Raw genomic sequence first — 24758 nt, forward strand, 5'->3', positions numbered from 1 at the left:
AATGTATTTCATATTTTTCTCTCCCCCCACCTCTCTCATATGCACTAAAAAACAAAAATAGCACAAATTTAAGCAACATTCATGCAACACAATACCAAATTCCATGCCTTATCCCACTGCCATCATGATACTCTCTTTAGCACGTTCACTTTATTCAACAGTGCTCATGCTAATGCTCATATTAAAAAAAATATGAGCCCTAATGCTCATATTAAAAAAAAATTATCACACTGCAACATACATCCTTACCTTCCATATGTTACTTTGTGAAAATATATAAAATTGCTCATCCTTCTCACGCTCACCATATATGGGGTGCCCCTGTGTGTTCCCAATGGCTCCTGTCTCCATGCTGTGACAACAAGATTCCCATGGAGCTGTGCTGACATTCTTGTAACCCATAATGCTCCCCTAGAGTGAGTGGGTTTTGCTCAAAACTGATACACACACAATGCAAGCTGCATTAAATTTTAAGCATATTCTCCACAAGGTTAGTAGGGAGATAATACATGTGCCAGGTTGCCCCCTTCAGGCCTGTCCCACACACAGATCCCCAACCGTTACATGACCCCCACAGGGTCCAAGGAGATAAGGGACAGTGCCATGGAGGCAGCTACTCCTTGGGCGAAATTATGCCTCTCCCCCTTGAAGTCAATGGCAACACACTCATTGACTTCACTGGGCCAGGATTTCACCCCTTGTGTGCAGAAAGGGAAGACTGACATATGGATCTCAGAGTAGGAGCCTGGGAAAAGTAACAGCTGGCCCTAAAAAAGTCAGTAAGAACTACATAAAAAGAACAGGAGTACTTGTGGCACTTTAGAGACTAACATTTATTTCAGCATGAGCTTTCGGGAGCTACAGCTCACTTCTTCGGATGCATAGAATGGAACACAAGAAGTGAGCTGTAGCTCCCGAAAGCTCATGCTGAAATAAATGTTAGTCTCTAAAGTGCCACAAGTACTCCTGTTCCATTCTATGCATCTGAAGAAGTGAGCTGTAGCTCCCGAAAGCTCATGCTGAAATAAATATGTTAGTCTCTAAGGTGCCACAAGTACTCCCGTTCTTTTTGCGGATACAGACTAACACAGTTGCTACTCTGAAACCTAAGAACTACATGCTGCCCTGAATTTGTATGCTGTACCACTTGTATTTACATCAGTGGGAGTTGCAGCTCCAGACTGACAGTAGTTTTTGGCTCTAGGTAAATAAACACAACAGAGAATATGATTTTAGAAAAACATAAAAAAGCTTCATTAGAGAGAGATCCAAATAAGAGCTTTTCATATGGCAGGTGATGAATACACAGGTCACATTATATGAAAAAGCTTTGACACTTAAGCTAATATTTCATATTTTTTTAAATACATAGATTTTTAACAGTTAACTTCTGCATTCTGTGACCTACACAAAATAATTCAAACAAATCCTAGCTGCTCAATTCACCCCATGCTGAATAGAAAACATTACAGGTTTTCACTAGACACCTCTAGAGCCCTAAGACCCAGATCCTGCAAAGACTTACACATATGCTCAAATTTTAGCATGTTTGTAAGTCTATATAGGATCAAGGCCTACGATATTAACTTAACTTTTGTTTAGTTAGAAGGATGTTCATAGTTGCTGAAATCATCAGAGCACCATTTCCTGTTATCAAAGTAAAACACATTTAATTATGCAGAAAATAAATTACCTGTTCTTAAAGAACCACTGATGCCTCTTGGAAAACTGAAAATGTTCAGTTTAAGGAGAGTGGATGGCTCAAAGGAATGTAGTGGGTTAAAGAGGCTTTCATCTCTAGCTAGGGATTCAAATTCATCCCAGGCTGTTAATAAGTGAAAACATTACTGTGCCATGGCTATCTGAAAGCCTGGGTGAAATGACTTGGATGCTTTCAGTTCAGTTTCCAGGAAACAGGTATGGCTATCACTCTTTTGAATAGTCTTAGCAGAGAAGGAACTCTCTTTTCACCAGAGCTGGTGTTAGAAATTTGAGATGGGCCTGTAATACAATTTTCCTCCCCAAGCTGAAATCCTGTCCACCAAGAACACAGAACTAAAGAAGAAAAAAGGTGGTCACTTAACCAAGAACAACCAGATTCAGGGTCAGAACTAGAAGTAGAGCAGATAGAGCCTCTTACTCTCAATTTTATGGTTAATCCACTGAACCACACTACTTCTTCACAACAGAGAACTGTTCTGTTTTCTTCAACCAGAAGCCTCACTAGGTGCTCAGCAGAGGAAAGAGCTAGCTCCCAGCAGAATATGTTTGCAATGGCCCAAGCACCATCAACAGCAACCTGTATCTCTCCCCTAGCAATGCCATTGTCTATGCTATGCCCGTTATGCGGACAGAAGACTTCAGTCTCCAGGGCTGGCCATATATAAAATATATGGAGATATACCTATCTCATAGAACTGGAAGGGACCTTAAAAGTTCATCAATTCCAGCCCCCTGCCTTCACTAGCAGGACCAAGTACCATCCCTGACAGATTTTGGCCCCCTCAAGAATTGAACTCACAATCCTGCATTGAGCAGGCCAATGCTCAAACCACTGAGCTATGCCTCCCACCCCCCAGGAGCGCTAAATTCACACTGAAATAAATTAAGTTGTTCTATGTAGAAATAATTCTATTTATGTCATATAAAGTTTTCTTTCATTGCTCAGGAATATATGCATTAAAATAGATTTATTTTTCCGGAAGTCATCTGTTCCAACTGCTTAATCCTCAAGTCATAATTAGTTATGTTTGTGACATAACACAGCAACTTATTGTAAAGTAATAAACAGAATGTTATGATTTCAGGTGAGGGACACAGTAAAAGCAAGCTTGCTTTTCAGAAAAAGACCTATTTTACAAAGAGAAAAAGGATTAAGAGAAATACGTAATACATATAATGGCAAAGATCCACTGATGTGCTGGAAAACTGAAGAAATTCTAATATCTACTACTTTTGCTTGAAGGCTGTCTGGATTGTAACTTGAAATCATCTAGAACATGTAGCCAGTTTAATGTACAGCAAATTAGCAAAAAACAGTTTTTAAATAATTCACCAGCAATGCAAAGTCAGGACATATTTTCAGGCATAGTGACATTAAAAATACTCAGTGGTAATGATCTGCTGGTAAAGTTTGGCGGAAAACCAGAAGCTTCAATAGGGATCTAACGAAGTATACAAACTTTGGGCCCATTCATTTCAAGAGTTCTGTTATGCAGAGAACGCAAGATCAGACCCAACATGTTGCAATCCTGAAGAGACTTATACAGGTGCTTAACCTTAACATGTAAGCACATGTACAAAGAGACTAGTTTCAGGAGTACAGTTGTGCAGGTACATAAATCTTTGCAGGATCAGGGCCTATATTAGGACTTCTCCTGAGGACCATACTTACTCAGTGACCAGAAAATGAAGGTAAACTAAATCTGTAATTATTTTTTTTATTAAGTTCTACTTTCTTGATAAACTCAGAGTACAAAAAGTTACAGTATTTAGCCAATGTTCCCTGGCTTGGTCACTGGATATAAAAATGTGGCTCTTAAAGACATGGTTTGATCAGAGAACAAAGATAATACCCAATTCTGTGTGGTAGACTAACAGTCACTGTATTTTATTTTACATGGTTCATGAGGTCAGAAGAATGACAAATAATGTGGTTTTGATTCTTGTCCCTAGATGTCTCAATTGTTCAATGTTTTTATTTTGACTACTATTCTCATTACACTTTTGCTAATGCAAATATGAATACTAAGTAAGTGTACCTGGAGTGAGGAAACAGTGAACCTCTTGAATGTCCTCAGATATGAGAGTAATCATCCAGTAATTAATCTGCACAATATGTAGTGCTTCTGTACAGCATTCAAAACTAGTATTATTTTTTGAGCATATATGTTTAACCATGAAGGAAAAAGTGCAAGAAAACAAGAGTTGATTCTTTAAATACCCACACACCCACTCATACAAAGGCGAAGTTGCGAACATGAAATTTAAACTATGGAAAGTAAATTTTAAAATTATGTAGCACCGCCCATATCCATGACTATGAATCACTGACAACCTGTACCACACAAAGAAGGGTCCAATTCTGCTTCCATTCAGGTTAATGACAAAACTCTCATTAACTTCAATAGGAGCAGCTGAAGATTCAGTTAAATGTTAGCAGTCAGTAGTAGAAGAACCTACTTCTGCCTATACAGAGAGACAGCCACTCAAATCTGCACACTACCCTAAAAAGACTTTTCCTCTCTCAGAGAAACTAAATACCAAATAACCATCTAGTCAAGGCTTGAAGCCATCAAATCCTGGGGTTATTGAAAAAAAGCTTTGCTCACTATTCTGAGCGCTCCTCTGAATTTCAAAATTAAGTTTTGTTCCTTACGTATATATGAAAAAATATTTTATAAAACGCAGAAGTTATGGTTACAAAGCCTTCCAGCGATGGTCAATGTATGCAATACAACCTTCTTCTTTACATGCAGTTGGAAAATTGTCATTTTTTGCAACATTTAAGATGTAACCGCAGTCAATCTACTTTTACAAAGGAGGAAAGCCATTTAAGCTTTCCTGCATATAAAAAGTAGCCTGACTCTTCAGTTCTCAGGAACAGCCTGATCTAAGCCTGACCACAATGACTAAATCGTTTTCAATTCTCATGGGTAACTAAAAATTAACTCTTTCTCGAAAAGCCTGGTTATAACTAAACGCTACATTTCCTACCCCTCACTCGTCTCCTTCCTCAGTCATGGAGCAAAGTTGGGGAAATCAGACTGCCCTAGCCCCCTGCGGCGGCAGCGGGATCCCCTGCGGATCTCAGCACTTAGCCATGGGGCAAGTAGCAGCTTTGAAGTTTTCCCCTCAGAAGTTTGGTCAGTTTAACAGCACCACTAAGCTGCAGGCAGAGGCTGAAATCCCAGCGCCCGGGCCACAGGAGCCGCCCAGCGGGGACTTTCTGGTGCTGGAGCCCTGCTGAAGGGCTTGGCCAAGACAGCTGCCCCACACAGAGCGGACTCCCGCCCAGGCGCCGCGCCAACCCAGCGAGCTCTGCGGAGAGACGCCCCTGGCTGCGGGGCTCGCCTAGCCCCAGACCCAGACTTGGAGCAGCCCAAGGTCACCTGCCCCAGGGACTCCCCTCACTGCTGGGTCCGGGGCAGGGGACACTCTCCTCGCTGGCCCCTCACACCGCGCTCTGCCGGGGAAGGGGACACTCTCCTCGCTAACCCTTCACACCGCGCTCTGCCGGGGCGGGGATGCTCTTCTCCCGCCCGCTGCGCCCCTGCTGCCGGCCCGCCAGCCCCGGGGATGTGAGGAACCGGGAGGGGGACCAAGCGCAAACTTTCGGGGCTACTTACTTGACGGCTGGCAGCTGCCTCCCCCTGCCGCGCTGGAGAGCCTCTGGGCGGGCGGCGGCTGCACTCTGGCTAGCGGGACTCCCTGCGCTGCAGACATGCCCCGGGCAGCGGAGCGGCTCCGGCTCAGGGTGCGCCACTGTAGGGGGCGGCGGCACAGACGCTGCGCGGACTGGAGAGGGGGAGCGCCCTGCTGGGAGCGGGCTGTACGCTCTGCCTGCCCCAGCCGGTGCCAGATCTGCAGCAAGCCCGGCAGCCCGCGTCCTTCTCTCCCAGCCACCGACGACTTTCAATTCACCTGCAGGCGGGAGCGGCGCGAAGCCCTCCCGGCAGGCGGCGCGGCGCGAGAGACCGCGTGGCGAGCGCCCGGGCTGGAGGAAGCCCCGGCCGCCCCTCCCTCTCCCGCTTGCCGGGGCGCGCACTCCGCTCTCCCGGGCCGCTCCGCAGCTCTCCCCGGGACTGCAGTCATTGCGTCACCGCCATCCCCACCCTCACCGCGGGGGGAGCTGCCGCTGCAGGAGCCAGGGTGCTGGCTCCGGGGGCCGGGCACTGGCCTGGGTGTGGGGATTCCGAGCCCCGGTCAGGGGAGCTGACTCCTTGTGCCAGGACCAGCTTCGCGGGCGGGTGGGGAACTGGGGCTCATTCCCTCCAAGGTGCGTCTTGGGACGCTCAGCCCGCACGCAACGGGCTGCGTCTGTATCAGCGGCTGCCCCCGAATTCAGGTGCGAGATCGTTCGCAGCGGCTGCAAGTCACCAGGGGCCCTGCCTGCCGCGCTCTCAGCCCTCGCAGGAGCAGGGCCCCAGCCGGGTCCGACCAGGTCCTCTGGGACCAGACAAAGCCCAGAACATTTCAAAGGTTTGGCTCTCACAGGGGTGGGGTGGCCGGGGGCAGCCAGCAGCTCATATGGAAAATCACACAGATGTGGAGCCTCTGACAGCACCAGCTTTCACCCTGAAAAGACAGTCTCTGAGCAGATACGTACTTTAAGGTGGAGAGGTTTAAACAGCCGTAAAGAGACTCGGTCTTCGCTTCCCGTTGTGAACAGATATTGGGAGGGGGCTGCTGTTTGACCTGAGGTTTGTCTGTTTTGGGGCGAAGAGGGAGGAGAGACTTTTCCTGCCTCCTCGCCGAGCGACCACTGTTTGCATTTTCCATTCTCTTCGTGCGACCCAGTATACTGGGTTCGTTTGTGGGGTTTAATGGATGTGCGTTTACACAGCTAAGAGTGCCTTACGGAGACTCCTTCCGAAACAAAACAAAGCCCATCGGGATGCCCCCACTGGACAGTATTCGAAAGGCCGGACTGTGATGATGTTGAAGGCACTTCAGTCATTAAAGTTGGCACTTGCCACTCCTCTTTATTTCCCCTTGTTGTTTCGGAACAGTCTTGTGATGCTACATGCAGAGTCCTCGGAAGCTACGTCCCCCTGGCTGCAAAGGGCGATCTGGATAAGTAGGGAATGCAGGATCAGGTAATATCGTAGTTCCCATTTTGGTAACATTCTTGTCTTCTGTGCCTCTCATCTTTCAGTAGTTGCTGAACCTCACCCTTCCTTACAGCCTAGGAACATGGGTTATTCTATGGGCAAGTTAATGATAGAAAGGTAAAGGAGGCATCATTTGAGTCCTAAAAATCTGCAGTATCAAAGCAGAAGCAGCCTGTCAATTTCCTTCCTCAATTACAAGCTCTGCAGTCACCTAGAAGCCCCCTTGAATTCTCCTGTAAAATGTTCATGCTGGTTTCATTGTATGCTGCTACTGCCTACCAATACTTTGATTACCCTCACTGGTTTGTAAGTCACTCAACTAATCTTTAAAATATACAAAAATTATCTCTAAAATATCATGTGAACTAAATAAAGCTACACTGAGTACTTCAGCCATGTCAGTTCTATGGCCTGGATCCCTCAAACAGTTATGCACATGTTTGATCTTAATTCCATTGGCAGCGTCTGCACTGGTAAATATATCATGTTAGAACACATTTTTATTAGCATAATATTAAATAATGTATCACCTTTTGCTGAAAGCTAAATTCACAATCACCATGACAAGCTAACATATTTAAGTAAGTCTGTCCCTGACTGCACTTTTGATAACATTTTTAAATATTACTCTCCTTGTCTACAGTAAGGGCAGAATAGTATTAAGTTAATTTGAACCAGTGAATTAATATGGTTTCTAACACGCTGTATTTTCCCAGTGTAGACATGGCCATCTTTTTCAAGAGACCTACTCACAGAAGTAAAATGAAGCATATACATAAATGTTTGCAGGATAAGAACCTCTATGAGTAAGTCAAAGTTCTGAAAAACACCTTAAGCAGGAATCACACTAAACAAAGAGTGCTGGAATAGTATAGGATCCTGGATTCATTTTACCTGCATAAACCCATAGAAAATACTGCAAACACAAGTTTGTTTACTCTGTTTTTTTTTTAAATCAATATTTACCCTTACCTGGAAAAACTGAATGTTAAGGGGTGAAGTAAATTCTCCCCATTACTTTTTCCCTCTTTTGTTTTTTAAAAGCCCCTTGACATTGCCCATGGCCCGCATAGTACCATATTGAAGATAGATTTTTTCAAAACCAGCAATATCTCCTGCAGGAGCTAAAAATATTGTAAGTGCTAATTGAGCTATGAGGGATGAAGGGGCATTGGTGGGTAGAGGGAAGATAGGAAATATTTTAAATCCCTAATATCAGAGTGACAGGTTCTTTGAAAAATGTACAGACAAAGCTCATGTTCTAAAATAAGGACAACTAGAAACTCTGCCTTCCTTCCTAATCGGCACCCTCTGCCCCATACCAACAAATATCTCTCAACAAACTGGACGCTCTAGTCTTTTATAATATGCAGCTAATTTGTTCATATAGTTTATGACTATGCTAAAGTAAAATCTATGAAATTGAATAATGATATTTAAACATGAATTTAGAACTACACCAAAACATTGTTAATTTATATTTTGCTAAACTGCACATTTAATAATCCAAAAAAATGTGGTGTTTGCCCTCCACTTAGATATAACATCAGATATTTTAAGGACCAATCCCTAGCAGTTCATTTTTGCAAAGTATGATACACTGCATTTAGTACTATGCCAAGAAGTATTATATTATTTCTGTTATAGTAATGCCTAGAGACTGAAACTAAAGTTGAGACTCCATTGTGCTGGCACTGTACATACACACAGTAAAGAGAATTCCTTCCCTGAAGAGCTAGACAGACAAAGAGTTAGAGGGGAAACAGAAGCACAGATAAGTGAAGTAACTTGTCCAAGGTCACACAGGTCAGTGGCAGAACCCATCCCCTGACTCCCAGTGTAGAGCCCTATTCAACAGTCTGCAATGTCTCTAAACACAAACCAACAAACTAAATCACAATTGAGAAAATTACATGTACAAAGTACAGTTTATGATGCCATATTTCATTTTCTTAGTGCCTAAATTTGTGATGAACTCCCACTGATGTTAATGGAATTTGCAGGTGTTTGGCATCTTACGTGATGGAGCCCTTAGGCCAAATTCTGATCCCAATGGAGTTTTGCAATTGACTTGTGTGGTACTTAGATTTCTCCCATAGTTGCTAACTTGCAAAATTCATTAATTTACAATGGGCGTCCCAGACATTGATACAAGTTAGTAAAATTCTACTGTAGATACTTATAAGAGGAATAATATTTGGATGACCTGCAACCAGACAGACCAGTTAATTTAAAATAAAAATCTCTCTCTCTATATATATATATAGCTTGTACTCCAGAAATGACAACAGCTGCACTAATCATAAATGTTTAATTTGTGATATAGTTCTTAATTACATTTTTCCAACTTTGAATTCACTTTAAATATAATTCTCAAGAGTGTTGTTTTTGTTAAGTTTTTAATGCTTCCAGGGACATAGCTCCATGAGCAGATGCGTCATGAGCAATCATTACACTGATGAAATTGGCCCACAGTGCAGAGTAGTTTTATCCCAATATCAATACTGAGGTGAATCTGAACAGAGCTATCCTTGTGAGGTACTTTTACAATGAATGAAAGCATGAAATATAAATGGTAAATTAAAATAAACAGAAAAAAATGTCTTCTGTCTTCATATTTAATAAGATACAGGGAGTTATGTATATATCAAAACTCTACATGTGGAAACAGCTGATGAGAACTGGATCAATCTTTTTTTAAAAAAAGATACACAGTGGGGCTGAGACCAAGCCTGGAAGATTCTTCCTAGAAGGGAAATAAGTTATAACTGAGTGAGTGAAACCAAGCCACTATAATGGAAACATCTTCTCAGCTCTAAATACAGCGTTAGTTACCATAAGGACTTGATATTCTAGCAAAGAACTTCTTCTGTAGCTACTTCCTCAGCTGCTAAGTGACCTCTACTCCCATTGGTTTCAGAGTTTGAGGGCTGGTCTACCCTAGGGAGGGAAATCGATCTAAGATACGCACTTCAGCTATGTGAATAGTGTAGCTGAAGTCGAAGTATCTTAGATCGAGTTACCTACCGTCCTCACAGCGCGAGATCAACGTCCGTGGCTCCCCCTGTTGACTCCGCTACCGCCATTTGCATTGCTGGAGTTCTGGAGTCGACAGGAGCTCGTTCGGGGATCAATATATCGTTTCTAGATGAGACACGATATATCGATCCCCGAGAAATCGATTGCTACCCGCCGATACGGCCAGTAGTGAAGATGTAGCTGAAGTCTCCTAGCACCTTACAGGAAGCACTCTGCCTGTGTGAATCAGCATGCAGGACCGGGGCCTTGTAAACACACGTACTTGCACCATCTTAGTTAAACCACTCTAAAGTCATGTGCAGGCACTCATTTCAGTTTAGCTTAAATCTGTTCCTAATCATTTTAAGCTGAACTGAAGTAAGTGTCCACCCAGCCTTTTACCTTAATTAAATCTGGTTAAAATAACCCTTTAAGTTAAAATGGAGCAATTCTATGTGTAGACAAGCCCTAAATTGGACCTGCTCCTCCTCCTATTGAAGTAAATGTCAAAACTTCCAGTGAATTTACTGAAAGCAGGATTGGGGTCCTTACAATGGAGTTAAGCAATACTTCTGCTCCATTGAAATGGAATTCTTCAAAAGGAATCTTCTTGAAAAGCATGTCTGTATTTGATACATCCTATGATAGAGAAAGAAGCTCTATATAAACGTGTACATCTGTTATGGACAGCAAGATTCTATATTGATATAGAGCTATTCTCAAGGAACCACAGTAAGCAATAAGTTAAGAGGATTGGAAACTGGTACTCAGCTAAAGATCAATGTTTCTAAAAATGCTTTTTGAGATGTGATACGCCCCTACTTTTTGAGGATGCTTGTGCTACCGTAATATTTTCCATTTATGATTCTCAATTATCAAATGTAGAAATGGAGGAAACTGTTTAGATGCACTGTCCATAAAACTTCTGTATATGGACTGCTGGTTTAATTGCTCTGCTTTTGTTTTAATTAAGTTTGTACTGTGTTGGAAACAACTTAAATCATTCAGCATTTGGAAAACATGCCCAAAGGAACCCTTTTGCACCATGGAAGAAGAGGAAGTGATGGGGAGGGTAGACGAGTACTACCAAAAGATAAACTTTACACACTTTGTAAAAGCAGCAAAGAGTCCTATGACACCTTATAGACTAACAGACGTTTTGGAGCATGAGCTTTTCCAGACTAACACGGCTACCCCTCTGGTACTTTACACACTTTGACCATTTTAGAACAGTCAGAAATAATGTGATGGAAGACTTCCCTCACATAAGAACAGACATACTGGGTAAGACCAAAGGTCCATCTAGCCCAGTATCCTGTTTTCTGACAGTGGCCAATGCCAGGTGCCCCAGAGAGAATGAACAGAGCAGGTAATCATCAAGTGATCCATCCCCTGTCACCCATTCTCAGCTTCTGGTGAAAAGCTCACTTTCCTCCTGCTGTCCCAAAGGATTTGCTCTTACAGTAACACTTTATTTTTTCTATAAGGACCAGAACACACATTTGCTGTTTCTGCAATTGTGCAGTACTGATCATTTTGTGCAATGAAGAATTTGTAAGTCACCTGAATTGATTAAGTATAGTATTGCACTGCTGTAGAATTACTTAGCAAAGGCACTGTTCCCAGAAAGCACCATTTACAGCAACGCAGAGGCACTGCAACAGAACAAAAACCCTGTGGAGGTCAAGGACCTTGGAATTCAGACTCTGAGCCAAATTCATCCCAAAGTGTAAGTCATCCTAGTTTTGCAGTCAATGGAAAAATTAGTTTAGCGCTCAAAGTTTTCTCTGGTCATAGACATCTTGGGAGGCGGGAAGAGGGATGTTTGTTTCTTCCTTTTGAAATTCTCCCATACATATATCCTTTTGTATTTTGTTGGACTTAACTTCAGATCTGACAGTGAAAAAAAATTGCAGAAAAACTGTCCTTCAGAAATTCCCCAATTAACAATGTCTCTAATGGAGGAGGAAGAAAGGAGTACTGCAACAAACTACAGTTCATCCTAGCAACGGTCTCTCTCCTTTCAGAACACAACCCTTCACTAAAACTACAATCAGCAGGAAATACTGTAATTAAAAAGGGCATATATATAAATATTTATCTAAGGGGTTTATAATATCATCTATCATCACAGAATCTAATTTCTGATGGAAATAATGCCATCAGAATGGAAAAATCTCTCTTTATAATAAATGTAAAGGAAAACTATCACAAGTTAAGAATAACACATTTCTTTACATGTATAACACCATGGATATTAAAACTGAAATAATTTAAAAAATAATCTAACTTCAGTGTTTATGGTATTTATCTTTTTCTGTTTTACCATAGTTGGACAAGGAAATTAGTGATCTGTTAATGGTGACTTATAAAGGGAACAATAATAGATTTCTGTTTTGCTTCATTAGGATTTAAAGAACACTTGGGAGTTTTTGCTGCCTTTTATAAACCTTAGGAATACCATGAATGTTGTCTCTTTTCTTTCCTGGAGTCTCCTTGAAGGATGCAGAGACGCAGACTGGGAACTCTCTTTGCTCCAATTGATAAGATGGGAACAAAAATACTTTTTCTAACTGTTTGGCAAAACCAATTTCACTTTCCCTTTCAATCCAATTTCCCTTTATACCTGTAATGTAATTCATTTATACCTGTATACCTGTAATGTAACTGGATTAATGAGTCCTGAATTTCTAATATAAAAACCTCAAGCAGATTGTTATTGCATTACAGTAAAGTTAATTCTGCCAATTACTGCATATATGAAAAGCCAATCCCTTCCCCAAAGAGCTTACCTTTGCCTCCAAGGTCATTTCACCTTATTCACAGTTTGACTTTCTGGTTCTCACATACTGTCAACTCACTGTTGGAGTGGCTGTTTTTTTCACATCTGCAAGATAGCTTTGACACTTTAAAAATGTTTTGGGTTTGAATTATGAAAATTCTTAAGAATTAATTTTTTTTTTTACACAAGACTAATATTTTTGGTCTGAACTACCATACTTCACAATAAGAGACAAGATGGATGAGGGGTAATATCTTTTATTGGGCCAACTTCTATTGGTGAACGAGACTAGCTTTAAGTATCAGAGGGGTAGCCGTGTTAGTCTGAATCTGTAAAAGCAGCAGAGAATCCTGTGGCATCTTATAGACTAACAGACGTTTTGGAGCATGAGCTTTGCATTCATCTGATGAAGTGGGTATTCACCCACGAAAGCACATGCTCCAAAATGTCTGTTAGTCTATAAGGTGAGACTAGCTTTGGGGCTACACAGAGCTCTTCTTCAGGTCAATGTAGCTCTAAAGTTTCTCTCTCATTGTATCAACTTCTGTTAGTGAAAAAGATATTGCCTTTTGCCCATCTTATCTCTCTAATATGCTGGCCTCAACACAGTTACAACACTGCAAACATACTTCACAATGTCCATTTAATTATTGCTGAAAGCATAGAAAGCCAAAGCTTTTTGTTACCCTTTAGGGTGGAAAATGGAAATGATTTAGCTTGCCAGTTAACTCTGAAATGGAATCACTAACCCAATATTCTGAAATTCTGTTCCAAGCTCAATTTGAACAATACTACCATTATCTACAATAAAAGTGGAATTAAGTCCATAATGTATAACTGAAATGGGAAGAGTAGCAAAAGGACTTGTTTAGTCAATAGATTTATTTAGCAAGCCATTTAAAGATTACAGTTATCACCTACTCTTTAGGGGCAGCTTGATGCCATATCCTTATCTACACTACTAAAAATACCAATAGCTGTCAATGTGCATAAGTGAGCCAATGCTGAACATCATTTAACAGCAGCTGTAGGCCAAATACTATTCTGTAATGTGGACAAGGTGACAGAAAAAGAGGAAAGTGTTTGTTTTATAATATAACTTGCCAAGAAAGTAGAATGGCTGAACAGCCATATAAGACAGGCTCAAAGAGAATAATGCAAAATAGACAGAGCATCTCTTCCCACTATCCACACACAAATACTACTCAGTGATCTCTCTCAGTCATCATGCTACCCGATTTCTTGACGGAATAATGGCCAAAATTGGATGGTGCCAGCTAGGAACCTAAATCCACATTTAAGTGCCTGTTTTTAAACAGGCCTGATTTTTGGAGGTGTGGCGCACAGCTGCACACATACTCATAAGGCAATGAGAGCTGCAAGTGCTCTGGAATATTTTTTTTAAGTCAGACCACAAGTTTGTTTTAGGTGCCTAAATATGGATTTAGTTATTTAACTTCAGCAATCCAGTTTTTAAAATTGTAGTTCAGAGTTAATATTGTGAAACCAAGGGCCCATTTTATAAGTCTTGAAAATATGTTACATGCCTGCTGCATTCATTCAAATCCATTAATGTGAATGGACAAGCTATACAAGGATAAGCTAAGCTTTGCTGGGACCTCTCAAAGTGTTCAAGAGCCCTTCTGTGTGCTGTGGACCTGTTTGTGAACCTCTGACTTAGTATTTCAGATCCCAAGTCTCAGTCAAAGTTTACGATTAAAATAATAGATTAAAATCTTATTGCCCCATCCCTACAGTGAGAAATAAAATGCAACGTACATCTTCCTTTTACCTCAGGTAACCTCTCTGCCTCACCCACAGAATGAATTTGCGCTTAGTGCCAAGCACTAATTTCACTGCTCTACAGCCAAAATGCTTCTGAAATAAATGTAGTCAAACTTTACTAATTCTGGGTCACTGAGAACGAAAATGATGCTTAAAATTGTTGATTGGCTCTAATCTAGCTGTTGGGCTCCAGAAGAAGGTAACGACACAATCATATCTCCCATATGATTAGGACCAGGAGCCTGACCGTCTCAGCACTCAGACCAAATCGTACAAACACAACATAGGAATTACGCGCACAGCTAGTCCAAGAACATTCTCGTCGGAGTCATATGTATTGAATATCAGCACACATCAATACTATCACATCATGAATTAATCTTATCTCTCACCACATTGTATCTACTCTGAGAGAGCAGAAACAGACTCTCAAAATTGTAGACCAGTGAGCCAGCTGCCTAAGGGGGTCAAGCAATGCTACACACTCTCTTCAGTCTGCAGTTCTAGAGGGGGCCCTGCCAAGAGGATGAGCCTAGTCCCTCTCACCTGTGTGCCCCCCTTATACTTTTAGATCTGTCACAAATTGCGCAGGAAGCAGAAACATAGCTTCCATACCACCGAGTCTGACCCACGGCTCTAAAATAGGGTTGCAAGTGTCCAGATCACTCAATTGGTACCACTCTCAAGTTATAGCTTCCCAACAGAGGTTGATACCTACCAGGCTTTGCTTCCTCCATATCGGAGGGAGACGCATATGTACCAACAGACACTAATGTGGACTAGCCTAATCTGTGCTCCACACTGCCCAGCGGTGGGGGCTGGCTATCACTGCTCACACCAAGCCCTGCCTGTCCCGCTAGCACAGGCCGGTGGATGGCATAACTGCCGCTCCAGAGCCGCACTGCCGCTGCCACAGGGCTGGGCATAACCACTCCTTCCCCAAGCTACTTTTGAAAAATACTGATCAAGTTGGCAAGAAGCAAACAAGAACAAATGTCCACTTTATGCCAAAAAAAAAAATCAGGATGCCATGCGACAGGAAGCTTACAGGGACTGTCCCACCAAAATGGGACATAGGTCACCCTGAACCCATTAATTGGAATCGAATTAACGTTTCGCGAGCATTCTTATAGCCATCACCGTCATAAACATCACGCTAAAAGTGAGGGACAAACACTATTCTCACTACGGTTCACCACACCGGTGCGTCACCTATCGCCCTCGTCATACCGTGAAGAGATTAGGAGAGAAAGCGCATATAGTGATCTAAGAACGCCGCGCCAATTAGATAGCGTACCTTACGCGCAACAGCGACGACCTGCTACCGTATCACCTCACTCAGTCCCAGCACCCCAGTGAGCACTCACTTAATCTGTGCTGACTCCCAAATACCTCTCGCGCAGGGGTTGCCATCACAGCTGGACCTACTAGTGCCTTTAACCACCAACTGAGCACATCCCCTACAGCTGTTGAGAGTGGGCCTCCTGGCCACACATATCTTATTGCACGCGACTACTGGTAAGGTGCACTAACCACCCACACACAATACATAATAGCGCGTGGGAGATGAGAGGAAAGCAGTATGACAGTGAACCTGCCATATGAAGAGTGGTCGGAGCACCAGAACTGCGAAACCTGGAATAACAGGTACAAAAATTAGGTCTAGGTCAGTGATTAAAATTTAATCACAGCTAATCACAGATAATCTACTGTAATAATAGAAAGTAGTTTGGATATTTTCGTCAACTCTTAGCAATCAACGTTACAACAAACACACACTCTACAAGGAGTGGCAATCTACGAGTTCACAGTGAATGCTCCGGCGCAAAGCCCGCAGAGGGATCAGCTGGGGGCCTGATCGCTGCTCGGCTAGTGGGGGGGTGTGTCGTGGCCACGCGCGCGCTGTTCCTAGTTCAGACCCTGGGGAACCTAAGGTCCTCAAGGATAGTTCCATTGGAGGGACTGGTGGAAGAAGGAAGTAAGCTCCATATGAACACACAAATACGTAACAACACATAATAGAATTACAGATAGCCCGCCCTCCCTTCCCTCACAGAAGAGTACCCCAAATTAATGAGCCTACCCAAGAATGGGCACGTCTGAACCATATTGGCATACTGAATTCCTGTACTCGAAAGCTGTAAACGCACTTGGAAATATAATCCCAATTGTACATACGCAGGGGTCCTAAATTAAGCTGTATCACCAAGGAAGAGCCTCAGAGTCATGGTGTACAGTACTTCTGAAAGCCTCTGTCACATTGCCGTCAAAACATTAACACAAATAGTTAGGAACCAATTAAGGAAGGATCGATAATAAGGCAGTAAACATCATTAAATGCGACTATAGAAATCTACAGTACCCCCAACAACCCTTAGAATAATAGCGTGCCGTTTGCTCATCTCATCTCAGAAAGGAAAATGTTAGAACTGAAGTAGTACAAGAAGAGCCAACAAAAATTATTAAGGACTTATGGACAACTTCGCAATACAAGGAGAGATTAATAAAGACAGACACTTTCAGCTTGGGACGGAACGAGATGAACAAAGAGGGAATATGATAGAAGATCATAAAAATCATGACTGGAGTAAGAAAGCAATACGGAAGTGTATCTAGCCCTTCACAAACACAGGAACAAGGTCACCCAAGGAAAGTAGAACAGTTTAAAACAAACAAAGGAAACATTTCTTCACACAAGGCAGTCAACTGGAACCATTGCCGGGAGATGTTGTGAAAGGCCAAAGTAAACGGTTCACAAAAAGAATGAGAAGGAGTGCATCGGAGGACAAGTCCCAAATGACTATAGCTAACAATGGTAGGGACAACCCCATGATGCTGGGTGGCGCTGAAAACCTCTGACTGCCCAGAAGCTGGGGCGGAACTGTACAACAGGGGAATTGGTTCACTTGAATTGCCTTGTTCTGTTCATTCCCTCTGAAGCAATCATGGCACCATCTCGTCGCAAGACAGGATACTGGCGAGATGCACCATTCTTCTTGGGGGTCAGGATAGCTGCCTTATGTTTTAATTGTGTCTAAAGCTGATTACATAAGAATCAGAGCTTTAGCAATACCGGAGCTATAGGACCCAGAGAATGCATTTGTGACACTGGCAGACCAGTTAACCTGTGTAAGACCCATAAATAACATAATCAAAAAGGCCACTTCTACCGTAATCAAGACAGTTCAACTTTGCCACGTGAATTCAAGGATATATTAACCTAGCAATCATCAACTCATTCAAAATGACATAGAGCTAAGTGTATTTCTCTGTGGTATGTATACGGTTAGAAGTATTCACAATGACCAAATTACAGCTTGTAGATGCTAATTCCTTTCATGCGTAATGCCTTAATTATGGTATGCAAGGTTCAGTAACCTAAAAATCAAAGAGGTAAGACAACTTCAGGGAACCAGTCATTTTCTACATTATCTTCAGCTAACTTATCTGTGTTATAAATGGAAGAACGAGTTAATTAACCTATGTGAAGAAGTGTTAACTAAGAACTAGTGTAAGCATGGGAAAGTAAAGATTTCTGCAAAAACAAAGTGACAACAGGCCATCCTGCACTGGGAAGATTCCTTCTGTGACAATTTCTGTGAGTAGGCGTGTCCAGCCTGCTAGAATAGCTATAAATGGGAAAGCTTGGCCTGAAATTCCTATTCATCTCTAGTCTGCTAAACTTTGAACCAATGGTAAGGGGATGTAGCCACAGGACAAGAGATCTTCCAAATAATCATTTGGAATAACCTGGGAAAAATGCCTGGAAAAACTAACGAACTTTACATCTATGCTGCTTGATCCTGATCTGTTGGATACTTCAAGAGAGACTTTTAGAAACCCACAGTTTATCCAATCAACTGGTGTGGATCCTGAGAACTAATGAACCATGGAAAGTCACTGTCTGGAAATATTGATCTTTTAACCATTTTAACTCTCTCTTCTGTTCAAACAGAATCTTAGATTAAGTTAGTTAAGGATTTGGCTGACAACATGATATTTGGGAAAGCGTGAGATTCATAATTGACCGGGGATAAAGCATCTGGCTTAATAATTAGTGAACCCCACAATGGCTGAATTCAGGTTTTTCAGTAACTCCCTCATGTATATTAGATCAGAAGAAGAGAGGGTGGAAAGACCATTCAGAAGTCATCCCCTACCTAGTCCCCTTAACCCAAAAGCCAAAAAAAAAAAACAAAGAACAATCCCCACACAGATTTTACCCAGTCCGCTAAAGTGCCCACTCAAAGAATTGAGCTCACAACCTGGGGTTCACAGGCACAAGCTGCAAACACTGACTATCCTCCCTCCTTCCAAGATGTGAATCCCGCGGAAAGGCAATTTGGCATGTTCTTAACTGGTAGAGCTCTTTTGTGTTGACTTGTGAATCTAATTATAGAAAACCATCAGTTTGGTGATTGCCTGCCCTCTAATTCTGCAGTCTGCCGCCATGTGGTCAAAAGCATTGTGTAAACCGCTCTCTTAATGAAGCAAGGGAACTTTCACGTTGAGATCTCCACTGCTGCCCTGGAGATTTTTCATTGCAATTGCGTTGAGTGCAGATTCTGATAGAAGCAAGAATCCACTCAGGAAGAGTACGCTATACGCACTGTGCAGGAACTGTCTCTTGGTAGGCAGTCAGCACTGGGGCGGCCTGCAAGCCCTTTCTCTCTCCCACTACTCCCTGAACTGAAACATGTCACTAGGAGCCTGTGGTAGAGCAGGGGGATACGGACAGAGTTAGTAACCAGAAAATCCTCCAATCTCTTAAACAGGTTTAACAGCATAAACCACTCAAAGCATTCTCCACCTCCCTGGAGCATAAGGAATTAACATGTCCTAATGAAGAGCCCCTAAATATATAAAGTCCCAGGCCAGATTCAACCTCTGGGGATTGAGCCAAAGGAGTTACATGAGAGTGAATCTGGGCCCGTCTATGTGATTCTGCGTAGATGGGAGCTGTCCCCTAGCACATTGCAGCTGTTTGATTCTGCTCGGTGGCTGGTTCCTGGGCAACTTCTCCATGTGAGTGGCAGAATGACAGAGAGGAGATTCTTTTATAATGGATAGAGCAGGCACCAGCAGCACCTTAGAACTTCATTTTATAACTTGAAGGTGCATGCAACTCCCTCACCCTCAGCTCTTCACTATCTGTCCATGTCTGAGGAACAGAAGTCTCCTCGAATGAAAGTTTCATAAAACGGGGCTACTCAACATTCACGTTAATTTTATTACAAATATCTGCCAATTGTAAAAACCAAAGAAATAGTATGTTTCAATGTACCTAATACAAAGTACTGTAGTGCACTCTCTTTTGTGCAAAAGTTGCACTTATAAATGTAGAATTAATGTAACAAAAAATACTTCAATTTTGACATCAAAAATGAAGACAATGAAAACTTTAGCAACCTAACAGAGTCCAGCTCGTCAGTCCTACTTCTTGTTCACCAATCGCGTAAGACAAACAAGTTTTACATTTGCAAGACATAAATGCTGCCATCGGCTTCTGTTACAATATCACCTGAAGTGAGCACATGTGTTGGCAATGGCACGGTCATCACTGAAGACTGATCTATAACCATGATAAAGGCCAGAATGAAAGGTAAAACAAGAACAGGAAAGACATGCAATCTCACCGCAAGAGTCTAGTCCACAAATATAATTAAATGCATTCGTTTTGTTTAAATGAACATCATCAAGCATGGAAGCATGTCCTCTGGAATGGTGGCCGAAGCATGAAGGGGCATATGAATGTTTAGCATATCTGGCATGTAAATACCTTGCAATGCTGGCTACAAAAGTGGCACGTGAATGCCTGCTCTCATTTTGAGGTCACATTGTAAATAAAAACTGGGTAGCATTATCTCCCATAAATGTAAACAAACTTGTTTGTCTTAGTGATTAGCTGAGCAAGAAGTTGGACTGAGTGGACTTGTAGGCTCTAAAGTTTTACATTGCTTTGTTTTTGAGTGAAGTTATTGTAACCAAAAAAACTCTACATTTGTATGTTGCACTTTCAACATAAAGAGACTGCACTGCAGTACTTGTGTAACCCACACACCTCCTGGGTGTGGTGCTCTGTCCCATCTAGTGGCACCAAGAGAACGAGACTAATGAGTCTGTTCTACAGCCTTAGCTAAGAGCCATATAGCTTTTAGTTCAAGCAGCAGAGGCTCATGCACTAAGCACCAGAGGCCCCAGGTTCAATCCTGCCCACCAACGACTGGGAGGTCTGTCAGTATTACGCTTGTATGAAGTAAATTGAAAAATAAATAGTGGTTATGAAAGTCAATGTAATTCAACCATTATATAAGGTACTTTTAAATGATGATTTGCCAATTCAAACTAAATATGTTAAACCATGACTTTACTAAAATCTAAATTTGAACCTTAAGGACTGTATTAAAGTGTTCAATTACTAGTCCCTCTATCTTCAAATCACTCATTGCCTACAAACCAGTGTCCTATTTTGAAACTAGTGGGTTCTACATATTTTGCTACCCTAGACAAATTGGAAGAAGTCTGTTCCTTGTAGCTTCTGAGTTAAGCAAACTATGGCTTGTGGAACTGGGTATTCTCCCCAGATAATTTTTTATTTTTAATCTAGAATAGCTCCTTTATAATTTAATGGAGCTGCCCCAGAATTAAACTATTCCACTGTCAATATAAGCAGTCCCTAAATATTTTGCTGCTCCTAATATTTTGTTGCCAGAGATGACTGCCTGCTTTCCCTTTATAGAAAAGGCTCCTTATGTGGTATCATGACATGGGGATGATAAATTATCATCCCAAACAGCTGAAGCAGCTAAGAATTTATCTGGAAGCAAGTTTAATTTTATATAAATTAGTACCTGTGAAAGGTGCCAGATTGACAGCTCCGGACAGGGAAACTTTCCATCCACAGAATAGATACTGCACATTTGGAGCAATAAGGGCTTCCCAAATATGGCCCACTGAGTGCCTCATCCCTGACCTGGAGAGATTACATTTATGATTGATAAAATAGTCCAGTTACCATGACTACTGAATGCTTGATCTGTCTTCTAATAGTGCCAAGTACACCAGCTAGTTCCTGTAAAAATAGTGATTTTTTTTTGTAGTGGGGACAGCTTTCCAGAGATTTTTAAGGCTGAAAGGTATCATTAATGATCACCTGCTCTGACCTCCTGCATAACCTAGAGCACCTCACCCAATAATTCCTGCATAAAGCCCATAACTTCTGATTGAGCTAGAGTGCTAGAGCAGAATGTAGCTGAGATCAGTTCATATCATAAAGACTACTGAATGACCATCAGAGAGTAATGTCTTTGTGAATCTACTCTAGGTCAATAATAACAATGGTGACCTAGATATGTAATAATACCAATCCCCAGGTCCATTTCAGAACCTTCAGAGGCAAGTTTTAGATTATATACATGAACCGCTACCATTTCCATTCTAAGGATTCATATGAACATCAAGAGATTCAGTAGATGATCAAGCAGAAGCAAATTCTGGCCTTGTCTAGTCTAGCCACTTTTAGAAAACCTCCCATTACTTCACCTCCCCGATGGTACCAATGGCAGTAGCACTAATGTAGACACAGCACTGATGTTTTTAACTACTGTTACATAAACCCGCCACCTAGACAATGTGGTAAAAACACTGGTACCCTGAGAGCTCTAACTCTCCAACTGTTGCTACAATCAATGCAGCTGCACCAGTACTAGTGAAATGGTGGTAGACTTCCCAAAGAAAGATTGCAAAGGCTGGGTCTGCACTAATAATCAGGTCATTCTTTTTCAGAGGAGCAAGTTGAGCTGGAAAATCTAGAGAGGAAAATAAAAGCATCTGAAAAAGGAAATATTATTTTGATAACTAGGGAAATATTATATCTTGGTTTTAAGACAATAGCATTGTCATTCCTGTATCTTGTTAGCATAAAGGTTTTAAAAAGCACTTTTATCTGCTAAGTCTGTACAATTACTGGAATATGCCAGAACTCTATGAAAGGACATTGCATACACGGGAATAAGAATAACTATTAGAAAATATGCTAAGAGTATTTCATTATGGGCAGAGGAAAGAATTATTTTAAAAAAAACCATATTTTCCACTGTAATATATATTTGAGTCAGAGTGTGAAATATTCTCCATTAAACACTGGTTTTAGGTTCTATGAACTGGTTATGTCTGTAGTGTACTCCTCCAAGGATTCCAGCTATCTGTCTGCTTACAGAGGAAAAACTGAGCTTGAGGAGGAAAAAAAGAAAAAAAATGGAAAAATACTAAAATTGTCTGTTTTGCTTGAAGTTTATAGTCAGGATAAACTATTTTGGTTGTACCCAAGGATCTGCAAAGAACAAAGTAAAGAGCACAATACAGAACAGAATATAGCAGCAAGTACATAACATTGTGTTCTCTTGTGCACTGGATAGAAATTCATTGTTTGCATATATCAATCATGATTTGCTACAAGGTATTCCTTGAGTTATTACATATCTTTAATACAGAGGAAAAGAGAGAAAAAGAAAATAGCTATTTCTGTCTGCTTACTTCTGTTTTGTTGGTTTATGACTTTTTGAAAACTAAGAATAGAGTTCACGTTACTGAAGCTTTGCAAGTTGAATAGATTACAAACTCACCTCTCCATTATCCAAAGTAGGGTGCTTTTAAGATTTTCTCTGGACATTCTCAAATCTCATTAGCACACCACAGATTGCAGTGATATAGCCAGATATCCTTAAGGGAATACTGAACATCTTTTAAACTCCCCATTCCTTTAAAATTCTGCAATCTATTAAATGTCCAAAATCCACCGTAGTGGTGATTTCTCAGCATTATCCAGCCTAGAACTGGGGGAAAAAAATCAACCAACATAACACTGCATGAAATGAGATTCTTAAAAAAATAAACCAAGCTGTTCACATGCTCTTGTCTCGTCCTATGCATATTTTGTGTGTAGAGCTCTCACTGAAGTCAACAGGAGTTCAAAATGCAGAGTCCTTCCAGTTCTGGGTGTAGAGCCACTAATCATAGCATAACTAAACATGCACTTTTCTTGGGGCATTGTATCAGATAATACTTGTGATGTGGACATAGTGTGGTTGAAGACAGGGTGGATTTGATTTAAATCAAATTTATTTATATCGTGATTAAATCACTAGTCAGGAAGACTCGATTTAACCATGGATTTCTAATAAAAGTGCATTCTTGTTGGTTGTTATAACCTTGACACACATTCTTTACAACTCAGATATAGATGTAGGTTTCATTTTTAGAAGGCACACACTATACATTTTTTAAGTGATTTATTTTGAAAACTTTTCATATTAGTTTTATAGCTATATCAGAAAATGAATGATTGGTTATTTCATTTACTGAAGGTAAATGAAGCAGATATTTATAAAGTCATTAGAGGTGAGCTATCTCCAATTCAATAGGTTAATCTTTAATATTTGGAGGATTATACTTGCCATGCTGTATTAGGAAAAGAACATCACTAGACAGACATTTAAATTGTTTTATTTAACTAAAACAACAACATTATGTATTCTGGATGTTCTTCTTCAACAGCAAACATAATATTTTAACAAAACAAAAATATGAATTTTTGAATTTAATTCAACATTCAAGTTTTTTAAAAACAAGTTTGTTTTTCTTAAAATTGTTTTTAACTTAAACAGTTAAGTGAAATATTTAAAAAAATTAAAAATGACTATGTCAGCCAGGTCAACATGAGAAACTTAAAATATTGGCTTCTGCAGCTAACTCAGTAATCTTCACCTTCATTTTCCTGTTTGTTCATAATCTGGAAAAGAAAAACAAGCTTTCTTGCTTTTTCAGGTCCTAAACGATTTCTCAATTTGGAATGAATTAGTCCAAACAAAGAGATTCTTGCTACACCGTCAGAAGAAGCTACTGCTGTTAAAAGTGAGATTATCACTTCAACAGTCTCTGAATCCAAGTGCTTAAGTGACTTCCACCAGTTCACTGGTGTGCCTTTCTTTAAAACATCATCAGCAAACATATATTTCTTGAATAGTTCACACTTAGCTCTGAAGTTTATTATAGTTGGCATTATGGAGGGATGATTGCTGAATGTCCATGTCATAGCCAACTCCTCTTCTTCAACAGTTAAGGTTTGACCCTGGTATCAAGTATTGAGAATGTCTGAAAGAAAATGAGCTGCAGATAGTGCTCGTTCCATTCGTTTTTTTAATGCTTGTAATTTAACTCTGTCATTGCATATTTCTTTTTTTAAGATCTCACTCAGTTCCTTCCAAATTTCAACAGCGTCAGCAATAAAACAGCTATTTCCCTGCATTTTGTTCAAGACTACAGAAATAGGCTTCAGGGTA

General features: G+C 41.0%; 1 protein-coding gene across 7 annotated transcripts in view; it reads right to left on the minus strand.

Annotated features, from left to right (window-relative positions):
- Positions 1-5491, minus strand: part of KIAA1217 (KIAA1217 ortholog) — a 531225-nt gene extending 525734 nt beyond the window's left edge. For 2 of the 7 annotated variants that reach the window (XM_075062284.1, XM_075062283.1), the window contains exon 1: positions 5349-5489. In XM_075062284.1, coding sequence (XP_074918385.1) covers positions 5349-5445 — 97 coding nt within the window. In that variant the 5' untranslated portion in view covers positions 5446-5489. Of the gene's footprint in view, positions 1-5348 lie in introns of all 7 variants that reach the window. The other 5 variants (XM_075062285.1, XM_075062288.1, XM_075062287.1 and 2 more) reach the window with 5 other exon arrangements.
- Positions 5492-24758: the final 19267 nt, after the last annotated feature.

The sequence above is a fragment of the Chelonoidis abingdonii genome, chromosome 2 (assembly GCF_003597395.2).
Source record: "Chelonoidis abingdonii isolate Lonesome George chromosome 2, CheloAbing_2.0, whole genome shotgun sequence".
Classification (NCBI taxonomy): domain Eukaryota; kingdom Metazoa; phylum Chordata; order Testudines; family Testudinidae; genus Chelonoidis; species Chelonoidis abingdonii.